This window comes from Podarcis cretensis, assembly GCF_951804945.1.
Source record: "Podarcis cretensis genome assembly, chromosome: 2".
NCBI lineage: Eukaryota > Metazoa > Chordata > Lepidosauria > Squamata > Lacertidae > Podarcis > Podarcis cretensis.
This window is the reverse complement of record NC_137171.1, coordinates 29,448,327-29,460,435: the sequence shown is the minus strand read 5'-3', so window position 1 is coordinate 29,460,435 and position 12,109 is coordinate 29,448,327. Positions and strand designations below refer to the sequence as shown.

Below are 12,109 nucleotides of genomic sequence, written 5' to 3'. Positions count from 1 at the left end.
TAATGGGTTTGGTATAATAATACTTGAAATCATTTTGGAACTAGTGGCATTGGCATGGCTTAGAAGCAAGGTCTTCCAATAAGTGGTTATATATGCTCATTCAAAGGGAGCTCAGACAGCAATCAATGAATAGTGGTATTATCTACCATCTCTGTCAAAGTTGCCTTTTCTCTCCATCTTGAAAGTGCCAAACTTGATATGATAGAAGCTGAGGTGTCCAGGCAGTACCACATTTTATATGGTTGGTAGGCACGCATGTGCTATTTGTTTTTGAAGGCGGAAGAGGAGGAAGAGGAGTCATATTGTGACTTCATCATAATTATGGATGGGCAGTATTCCCTTTGAATAGCATCACCAAGTAAATAAAAATTTCATTATATTTCTGGACACCACAACCTGCATTTCTGTTTATACTTTATACTTTATACAATATACATCACCATATTTTGGAGGGAACCATTTCCTTAGCTTTCAAATAAATTACACACACACACAACCCAAATGCTTTGTGGTTATATCGCTAAGGAAAACCCATGGCAATTGTGCAGGTCCTCAGACTTGGAAGGGGAGAGGCCATGTCCCACAACAGTCAAAGAAACTTGGGATAGCTCAAGTCCAGATGGCCTTAGAATTTGCAAATATGATAAGGTTAATATGTGTGACTGCAGAAACCAGGGATTGGGAAATAGTAAAGGGAGCAGAAAGTGTTCTTTGTGGCCAAGGATTTTAGCTGCTGCCAATTATTCACCTGCCATTCATCCTTTGTGTCTCCTACTCTTTGAGCTTTTACAACATCATGTAGAATAAATAAATTGTGGCATTTCACATTTGGCGTACTTGTTCAGATAGTCTTTTAAGCTGGTGGTAATAGATGTTTTCTGCTCACACAAGAATTTCTGGATCACATCCCAGAATGTACTATGTATTTTCTTGGCTCCATAAAGAAGACAACAGAAAATGGCTACGCTTTTAGGCAGGGTGGTGTTGAGCATTCTTTGGTGGAATGGGAAATGCAGTGGAAACCTAAGTGTTTGATACATAACTGACAGTTATCATATAGTAAAAGGAACTGTTGCAGTGACCTCTTGCGTGTCCCATGAAACAGTGCTGACATAACATTGAGCACTGATTGTGTTTACCTCATGATGATTACTGGTATTGCTGAGCAGACAGGATATCTGCACTTGTGATAGGTCAGCAAAGGTTCATTATAAAGTGTCGATTCATACGTTTATTATAAGTAAACTTCATAAACGGTTGCAGCTTGTGCTTGAATCTACCCTTTTGAAGTCATGATAGATCTCATGCATCTCAGACCATTACATCATTGCCTAGGTTCTAGTTTTATGGCATTTCATTATAGTGACCGACCATACAACCTTTATCTCTCATCTCTGCTTTTTAAAATTTAGGATGATTTGACAACTCAGCATAGGTTGAATTGTGCTTTTGCTGTTGAGCAAATTTCATTCATCACAGAGGGCTTCCAGTGGGACAACTATTTTGATGTGGTTGTAAAAATATTATGTTATATTTTAGCACCTGGAATGATGGTATGAATACTCCAGAGCGTTTCTAGCAGAGATTCCTACTTGCTGTGTTCCTGAAAAGATGTGAAGTATGATACACTTGATCTTGAAGCATCAGATCAGCTTTATTTATACAGCCATTGGTCCATTATAAAATTTAACTGGCATAGCAGACCCCAAACAACATAGAATGCTGCCCATCACATGAAGTATGATACACACTAAACACCCATCAATCCAAAACTCACTCCTAAATCATGTGAAGCATTGCAAGGCCAATTACCATGATAAAAATGGAAACTTTTCATCAACACATCAAAATGTTCATTTAAGTTTGCCCTGCCTGTCTTTTTTAAGAAGCTAATAAAATGTGGACTTGCATTGAAAGTTAGGATTAGCTGCATGACTCTACACATGCACCAAAACAGTAAGGTTTGGCTCTGTTCAATGAATTAACTTTCATTCTGGGTAGAATTGAAATATACACAATGGCAGTGTACATGTTGGCACACTAAAGAGTTTGTGTTCCTTGGCCCTGTCTACCCAGGCTGTCAACCTTCCTTGTTTTAAAGGTAAAGGTGAAGGGACCTCTGACCATTAGGTCCAGTCGTGGCTGACTCTGGGGTTGCGGCGCTCATCTCGCTTTATTGGCCGAGGGAGCCGGCGTACAGCTTCCGGGTCATGTGGCCAGCATGCCTAAGCCGCTTCTGGCGAACCAGAGCAGCGCACGGAAACGCCGTTTACCTTCCCGTCGGAGCGGTACCTATTTATCTACTTGCACTTTGACGTGCTTTCGAACTGCTTGGTTGGCAGGAGCAGGGACCGAGCAACAGGAGCTCACCCCGTCGCGGGGATTCGAACCACTGACCTTTTGATCGGCAAGTCCTAGGCTCTGTGGTTTAACCCACAGCACCACCCACGTCCCTTTTCCTTATTTTAAGTTTCTAAATTTAGCTGTAAGGGACTACCTACAAACTACTTTAATTATATATACAATCATACATTTGTCTCCCCTTCTTTCCTATGAATAATTCCAAACCAGCATGTCAAAAGAGTTTCCCTCCAGATTAGCAAGATTGCAAACCTTTGACATCAGAATATATAACAAGAGTATTAACAAGGCCTTGAGCTACTGGAAGGGATGTATTGCTTCAGAAGCTGCTGTATATCTTGGCTGTGGTGTTAGGGCAAACAGTTTAGGGGCCTAAACATCTTCTCTTCTTTCAGTATTGTGTACCACCAAACACAGACAAATACTGTTGTTCGAGTCATAACAATATTGTTATTAATGCTAAATATTTCAGTTCTGATCCAAAGTTCCTGCTGCAGAAAGCTGTCCTCTGAAAAGCCTCCCTAAAAGGTCTTCTAGCTTCCTGAAGTCAGTTTTATTTGCAGAGAAGGAAGGAAAGCTGTTTCCTCCTATGTTAACATAAGTGCCTTCCATATTGCAAGCTAATCTGTGGCCCTCCAGGTGTTGCTAGACTACAGCTTTATAGCTTCAGCCACCCCTGACCTTTGACCATGGAGTCCAACAATATATGGATGTATCCTGGATTTAACCTATAACTAAAAGCCTTTGAGTATTTCTTTGGAATATTGGGAAACATAAAGTATGTTTCCAGTTCTGGTGTGGTTTAACCCACAGCACCACCCACGTCCCTTTTCCTTATTTTAAGTTTCTAAATTTAGCTGTAAGGGACTACCTACAAACTACTTTAATTATATATACAATCATACATTTGTCTCCCCTTCTTTCCTATGAATAATTCCAAACCAGCATGTCAAAAGAGTTTCCCTCCAGATTAGCAAGATTGCAAACCTTTGACATCAGAATATATAACAAGAGTATTAACAAGGCCTTGAGCTACTGGAAGGGATGTATTGCTTCAGAAGCTGCTGTATATCTTGGCTGTGGTGTTAGGGCAAACAGTTTAGGGGCCTAAACATCTTCTCTTCTTTCAGTATTGTGTACCACCAAACACAGACAAATACTGTTGTTCGAGTCATAACAATATTGTTATTAATGCTAAATATTTCAGTTCTGATCCAAAGTTCCTGCTGCAGAAAGCTGTCCTCTGAAAAGCCTCCCTAAAAGGTCTTCTAGCTTCCTGAAGTCAGTTTTATTTGCAGAGAAGGAAGGAAAGCTGTTTCCTCCTATGTTAACATAAGTGCCTTCCATATTGCAAGCTAATCTGTGGCCCTCCAGGTGTTGCTAGACTACAGCTTTATAGCTTCAGCCACCCCTGACCTTTGACCATGGAGTCCAACAATATATGGATGTATCCTGGATTTAACCTATAACTAAAAGCCTTTGAGTATTTCTTTGGAATATTGGGAAACATAAAGTATGTTTCCAGTTCTGGTGTGATTTGCAGGTTCTCTGTGAAGAAACTAGCCTACACCACTGATGAGGGTCAGATGGAGAAGAATCTTTTGTCCAGTCCTAGAAGACCATATAAAGGTTCTGGGTTTTAATAACTGCATGTCCTCAACAGAAGAGAATCAGCAGGGGAATAAGTGTTAGACAATAAGGGTTTCAAAAATATAATTTACTGCTACACAAATTCCATAGCCATCTAAGACATGATGGAGAGCCAATTTGATCCCAAGATGTAACCTGTCATGCTGGCTGTTCCAGCAGCAGCTTCTCACTCTTATAGATGTGGCTGTTATTACATCAACTGCAATTTCCCCAATCAAGGGTATAGTGCTAGTGATGGCCTTGAACCTTTTCCTAATGAGCTGGGGAGGAGAGAAGAAAACTGCCTCAAAAGGCCAGCTCAACAAGGTGAAATCTGAAGGAGAGAGGCAATATGTGCCCTCAAGCACGGCTGCTGCAATCATCCAGTTTGCACCCAGCAATTTTGGGTGTAAAGTGCAAATGCAGGTACAATTGGAAAATGGCCTGCTGTTCATGCTATTTATTTCCCCGAGTTCCCAAATGCCTTGTCAGTGGCTCTTTACACCTTTTGTGTAAACTGCAGAGATCTTAATGGTCATAGTTTCAGTCTCTTTTGGATTTGACACACCCCTATAAGTGAAGTGTCTGCTGAATAAGAAGCCTGGTTTTTCACACTTCTTTGCCTGTTGTTCCCATCTCTCCCTTATCTAAGATTTCTAAAGGCAGTGAAAGAAACTTATCTGAATACCTTTTGGGAATTGCAAGAGCTGCTGCACATATTTTCCTGCTTCTTTGTTGTTATGGTTGTTGTTGGTTTTAAAGTTATTGCTGCTGTTGTGTCTGAAGTTATTGCCTCAGCATCTATTACCTCACGTCAGCCCAGTATCTCAAGTGAATTTGGGGGGAAGTGCCTCCAGTTATGAGGTCAGAAAGTAGTTTTTCTCCCCTGAACGCAGAGGGAATTTTATTCCATCTATGATTTCAGGTGGGTTAAGCTACTTTTATAAAGCACCATTTGTCCATTTGTTTGCAGATTTGAATGTTCTAGTTTCTGGTAATCTGTCGCCACAGTATATTGGAAGGGACTTTTGCTGAGGCATCAAGTTCAAGTTGGGCATTTTGGTCAGATTGGTCATTTTAATGAGTTTTTTATTTTATAAAGGTAACCTCATTTGCCTGTTTTCCATTGCCAAATCCTGCCCCCAAAGTAGCAATGCAAATGTTAACATATTATATCTTGCATATGAATTAGGAACCTTTTATTAATAGTCATCAAATGAACCCTTATGTCAGGCCCTCTAGCTGTTTTGGGACTACAATTCCCATCATCCCTGACCACTGGTCCTGTTAGTTAGGGATGTTGGGAGTTGTAGTCCCCAAAACAACTGGAGAGCCAAGTTTGGCCATGCCTGCCTTATGTCGTAAGTGCATATATCTAAGTTGTATAGCAATACTATAGCAATGCTGAAGACTGCTTCCACTTCCCACCATTGCTATTGAGGTTCAGTAAGGTTATTCCTGGTGGTAAAAATAATTTTATTCCTATGATTGGCATTTGTTCTTTCTCAGTTTTTCCATTCTTTCTTTCCTAGGCGACGGTAAATGCCCGCCCCCAGCGCATCCTTGATACTTCTTCCCTCACACAGTCTGCCCCAGCCAGTCCTACCAACAAGGGCATGCACATACACCAAGTGGGGTAAGTATTACATCTTAAATCCCTTGTTATTCATAGCTGATTTTGTGCTTAAGGAGCAGTGTGTATCTGTGTGCCATGCAGACACTCAGCTGTCTGGAGAGGTAAGCTATGGTATATTTCACATAAAGGGACAATTTAGGACAAATTTCTCTCTCTGTAAAACTGATCTGACAATCCTTGCAATGAAGGCTGCAACACTGCAAAAGTATCCCTCTAAACTGACCCTGACTCATCCCACATTAGAGATGCTATCAAATCCCTTTGCCAAAAGTTAGTCAGAAGTGACATATACAGTGTCCTACGTAACTCTGTTGAAGCCATCAAAGGAGGAGATTAATCTCTGTGTTGGAAAAAGTGTTGATCTCATCCTATAATGTCTGAAATGTGACACAAATGGTTTTTCCCTCCCTGAGGCTAGGAGAATGTATTGGGAAGTTGTTGCATTGTCTGTTTCCTAAAACTTATATTCAGTTATTTAAAATGCTACCCTTCAGACATTATAGGATACACACTTTTTCTTGGTTTTTGAATGACCATAACTCTGTAGTAGAGCATCTGCTTTGACTGCGCAAGCTCCTAGGTTCAGGCCCTGGTTATCTCCAAATAAGGCTGGGAGACCACAGTCTGAAACCCTGGAGAATTGTTGCCAGTTGCCAGTCACATGAATGGTCTGACTCAGTTCCAGATTGTGAGATTGCGGGGTAGGGGATAATGCACCAAATATAATGCATGGCTTTTAGGTACTAATTAGAAGTGGAAAAAGTTTCTCAGAACATACGTTCTTCATTTGTGCTTAGTAACCCTTCCCTCAGAGAAGGGTTGCAGATAGGGGGACATGATTTTACAACTGCTGCATCAAGGCTTCCGCAGGGATTTCCAACATTAATTTCAAATGTCAGTTTTCCCTTTATAATCTCAACTGGCCAAAGGCCAACTGGTACCACTTGGGGGGTGGGGTGGAAAAGCACCTAGTGTTGAAAAACAGAATGGCTTCACCCACAAGAATAAATAAAGTGGAAAGTGACAGAGAAAACTTAAATTTGTAGTTGCAAAAGGCCATCTTCTGCAGCAGTCTGATTTCATACTCTGCTGGTAAAACGATATCCAGTACAGCAATATTTCCACCCATATTTGATTTCCCATTTCTAGAGGATCTCCACCAACCACCAGCACCAGTAGCTCCAGCTTGACTAATGATGTGACAAAGCAGCCGGTCAACCGGGACCTGTCATCTGTAAGACCTGCAAATGTGGGCAACATGGGGGTGCAATACACTCCACACTCCCACCAGTTTCCTAGGACAAGGAAAATGTTTGACAAGGGCCCAGATCAGGTAAGATCATAGTCTTCCTTGTCTCATTGTACTCCAGTCCCTGAAATAACTCTCATTTGTTTTGCTTCTTCTCCAGTTTTTGCTATGTCATCTTTAATTTTCCTGTTATAGATAGGTAGCCGTGTTGGTCTGCCATAGTCAAAACAAAATAAAAAAATTCCTTCCAGTAGCACCTTAAAGACCAACTAAGTTAGTTCTAGGTATGAGCTTTCGTGTGCATGCACACGAAAGCTCATACCTAGAACTAACTTAGTTGGTCTTTAAGGTGCTACTGGAAGGAATTTTTTTATTTTGTTTTAATTTTCCTGTAATCCTGGCAATACAAATAAGATATTTATTTATTGTTGTTAGCTTTACAGCTTTAAAAAAAATCAAAATAAAACAACAACAACCACCATGTGACTTAACAACAAAACAAAAGACAATAAATGCAACAGATTTATTGCATATAACAGATTTTTAAAATTGCCCCCCCCCCAATTTTATCCTTGAAATGACTTGTGAAGGTAGGGTAGGCAGAGAGATAGTGACTAGCCCAAGGTCACCTGGTGAGCTTCATAGCTTGAGTCCTTCAGTCCTTTACACTATACAGTGACAAATGCAGCAAGAAAAAAAATGTAGAGTACAAGTTCTGGATGCGGGGGGCGTTGTGGGTTAAACCACAGAGCCTAGGGCTTGCCGATCAGAAGGTCGGCAGTTCGAATTCCCGCGGCAGGGTAAGCTCCCATTGCTCGATCCCAGCTCCTGCCAACCTAAGAGTTTAAAAGCATGCAGTGCAAGTAGATAAATAGGTACCACTCCGGCAGGAAGGTAAACGGCGTTTCCATGTGCTGCTCTGGTTCGCCAGAAGTGGCTTAGTCATGCTGGCCACATGCTGTACGCTGGCTTCCTCCGCCAGTAAACCGAGATGAGCACCGCAACCCCAGAGTCATCCTCGACTGGACCTAATGGTCAGGGGTCCCTTTACCTTTACAAGTTCTGGTGCTGATGAATCTGAGCGGAAAATACAAGTGAAGGCAGTCCTTCAGATACGATAGTCATAACCTAGTATAATAATGTGATACTGGAAAAATCTCTGGCAGCTAGAAATGTGATACTATGCCTACAATCTTTTCCAGCCTCTCTTCCTCACTGCATATTTTTGCCATTCTTGATGGCATGCAATTTTTCTCCCTGAAAATACGGTTTCCTTTTGTAACCTAATTCTGTTAATGCATCTTGAGAAAGGCTTCTTCATGCACTACGCTTTTGTGTGAACTTATAGCTTGCAGAATAAACACTGTGGTTTAGTGTTTTAAAACCTTTTTGAGATAGGTACATATGTCAGGGAACTTTCAGTTGGGCTCTGTCTCTGCAGTGTTGACTATAAGGGGAAACACTTGTAGCCGTAAATCTCAGGAGCCATTCAGGTTACCAGATGCAATTTAGAAGCGGGCTTCTTTTTTCTGTAGTATTTTCATAGAAAGGATATTTGAATGTGGACATGCCAGTTTCTCTTGTCATTTTGGTGTCATTTCACCTTCTGAAATTCTCCCTTTTATACTTCTACTGAAGACACAGGTGCCCTGTTCAATATTAAAATCGGCACCCTAGAGAATACAGGTCTCTGCCTCTTAGACAGCATTAATATACTTTTCACTAGGCCAGTCTGTGTGTGTGTGTGTGTGTGTGTGTGTGTGTGTGTGTGTGTATTTCCCTACAAAGGCCTAAATTCATATGGTTCTTTCAAACAAATACGTACAGCATTTTGGGACAGCACATAGTCCTTAAATTTATTTATTACTTATTATAATATTATAGCAATCTTTGGAATTCTTCTATGGCCCCCTTTCACCTCCCATTTGCATAATTGGAAACATGTGTCAATGTTGTCTTTTCTTATAGGCAGTGGTAGAATTGGAAATAGCACCTGGCCACCTGGCATAGGTAGCAACTTTCATAGAAAATACTGTAAAGCTTGAGGAACCAAGCTGGTAAAAGTTAGGATGGTGTATTAGTGGTTAGAATGTTGGACTAGGACTGGGGAGATTCAGTTTCAGTTCCCCACTCAGCCATAAATCTCACTGGGTGCTGTAAAAGCAGTAACATCAGAAGACAAGGACGCATCAAGAATGACACATGGGAAGTCACTTAAACAAAATTGTATCCATTTGGAAATAATTTGTATAATTGGGTTAAGACCTGGAAAATCAATTTTAGAAATTGGCAAAAATAAATAAATCTTGCCCAAGGTCACACAGTAAGATGTTTTTTGCCAATTTTTACAATCTAAGCAACCTCACAGGGTTGCTCTGAGAATGAAATGGAGCAGGGAAAACCTTGGAAGACAGTGGCATATATAAATGTAATGAGCATTTTCATATATATTTTTCATCCAAGTGGCCTCACCACCATTTTCAGTAGTATGCATATATGACTGCAAATATGATTGGAGGGCTCCCTCAGCTACTTTGTTCAGTCCTGGCTGTGTGACTCTTTAACAGCATTCTGTACTTGTGTTTGTGAAAAGAGCTTGACTTTATTTGGTTGAGCTTAACAGTGTACGTTGCCCTTGAAAAGGATCACAGGAGAATGTTGGTATCTACCACATAGAAAGTTACAAAGGTTGTCAGCCCTAAGAAGTGCTTCCCCTAGTTAGTGTTACCGAAATGGTCAAGATACTTACAAGATACTTTATTACAGGGCATAGCAACTTCTGTGGCATGTAATATTTGAGAGCAAAATATGGCCACATTCCCCCACGATTTGCTTCAGAAATAATATACAGTGGTACCTCTGGTTACGAATGTAATTCGTTCTGGAGGTCTGTTCTTAAGCTGAAACCGTTCTTATCCTGAGGCGCGCTTTCGCTAATGGCACCTCCCGCTCGCATCCTGGGGCAAAGTTCGCAACCGGGAGCAACTACTTCCGGGTTAGCGGAGCTAATAACCTGAAGCGTTAGTAAACAGATGCATTCGTAACTAGAGGTACCACTGTACTAGGCTATCTTCTGATTTGGCGGCGGGGGGCGGGGTTGTTCCAATAGACTATTATTGGATGGTGACATCCTACTGTGGTTGATGTGATATACACTCAGAGAAACCAGATGTGCAGGTACTGTAACTGAAGCACGTGTACCTTTGTTTCCTCACTTTTCTCTGGACAGACAGCTGATGATACCGAAGATACCGTGGGGCATAAAAACTTCATGTCAGCAACAATGCAGACGGGGTTTTGCGACTGGAGTGCCAAGTATTTTGCTCAACCGGTGATGAAGGTACAGTCTGCCTTTCTTCTATAAGCCCTTTTTTGAATTGCAGAATCATTTGAATGCACCTCACCCTAAAAATCAAATTACTGTTTGCACATGTACACACATGCACACACATGCGCGCGCACACACACACACATGCATATTCACACTGCCAAGTTCTCATTCATGGTCCTCTCTCTCTCTCTCTTTGTTCATTTACCTTCTGTTCCAGGAGTTGAGCATTTATTTATTTATTTTAAACACACACACACAAAAAAAACACCCAGCAGCTATTGATTCCTTCTCTTCAGTAATAGCCTGGCATGCAGATGGATAAATATTGCAGGCTTCATTCACAGAATGCTTTGTAACTGCTTGTCAGTTTTGTGCTTTAGCTAACACTTCCCAGCTCATGCTGAATCCATCCCGTATGGTTTTATCAGCAGTAGGAAAATAATACATGTGTGTGGAAGGGGAGTGGTGGTTTGTATTGTACTCATTGTTTTCATAAGCATGCCCCTGCTTCTGCCACATTCAGAGTCCTGCCATTGGAACCCTATGATTGTGCTGCAAACTGAAGAAAGTCATGGGGCATGAAAGTCAGAGGTTCCATATGTTTATAGCCAGTGCTGGATTAATGCACAAGCTAAGTAAACTACAATTTAGGGCTCAGATTATGAGGGGCCTCTAAATACAAAACACACATACAAATCCCCCCCCCAAGATTTCTAAAGTTTTTATGATCTGTTAAAACACACAGGAGAACATACATTTTTGTTCTGATGTGACAATAATATATTTAGTACCATACTTATCATACTGTGATTATAAATCAGCTATCATTGGGTGACATCCATGGCTGTGCTCTCAAAAAAATCATGAAAGAAAGTGTTTTACATTTTGTGTTATGTGCAGAACACACACAATAGATGCTGTGTGGACTCTTCCACTTAGTAAGTGATAGACTGCATGTTTAACGGCTCTTGTGCTGCTCTAAAAACAAATCATATGTGCTAAGAGGGTACATTATATAGAAACAGGAATACTGCAAGATAGTTTGTTAGTTTTTAATTGCATCCTCACTTATGTACCAGTATAAATTCAAATATAAAAGTGTATTATTTCATTGTCTTTTCTGTTAGAATAGTACACATTTGGAGGTAATGCTATGGGCTCTCTTGATCATGACACAGTTTAGGGCCTCCGTCTTAGCCCTGTTTGTAGTGCCACTTGTTGCAAAAAGGTATAATGGGCCATATTGGGTGGTAGCAAGAACCTATATGTGGATCAACAGGATTGCAGGCTCCCTTTCCACATACACAGCACACCATAAAGGATGGCAGATCTCTTTCCACAGCCATGGGATCCCATTATACCATACAAGATTCTGGGTACTTAGTGTGGCAGCCACTCTCTAGTTCAGGCATGGAGCAGGTTATGTTATCAGGGCAGCTTTGTTGCCTACAATCAAGCAGTCATAGTAGAAAGTAAAATGAATTGCACATCCTCTGTACCTAATGATAAGCCAAATTGTGGCTTAGTGCAAATGCACAGACTCCCAAAGAGATTGTGGCCCCGTAGCTCCTCCCTGGTTGTTTTCCTGCTGTGCTGCACAGAACTAAGCATGACATAGTGTGTTTTCCAGACCTGGACTCGTGGTTTAGTTCTCCTAGACAACCCATGAGCTATAAACCATAGGGCAAATCTTGGTTCATGGTTAGTCTGGAGAGATATAAACCATATACTCAAGTTCAGTAGACATGCCAAGCTATGGCTTAGCTGCAGCAGCAGAATGACCAGTGAGGAGCAAAGTGGCTGCAATCTCCTCTCCTAGGGCTCACATATTCACCAAAAGCCATTGTTTTTGAAGCTGGTGATTCAGAGCTCACAGGGCAAAAAGCTGGTGGTTTGGAGCACA

The 12,109-nt window shown here is 41.2% G+C and overlaps 1 protein-coding gene across 2 annotated transcripts in view; it reads left to right on the top strand.

Annotated features, from left to right (window-relative positions):
- RPTOR (regulatory associated protein of MTOR complex 1) overlaps window positions 1-12,109 on the top strand; it is a 325,970-nt gene that overhangs the window by 260,643 nt on the left and 53,218 nt on the right. For both annotated transcript variants that reach the window (XM_079965357.1, XM_079965356.1), the window contains exons 22-24: window positions 5,523-5,626; window positions 6,776-6,959; window positions 10,105-10,215. In XM_079965357.1, the coding sequence (XP_079821483.1) occupies window positions 5,523-5,626; window positions 6,776-6,959; window positions 10,105-10,215 (399 nt within the window). The remainder of the gene's footprint in view (window positions 1-5,522; window positions 5,627-6,775; window positions 6,960-10,104; window positions 10,216-12,109) is intronic.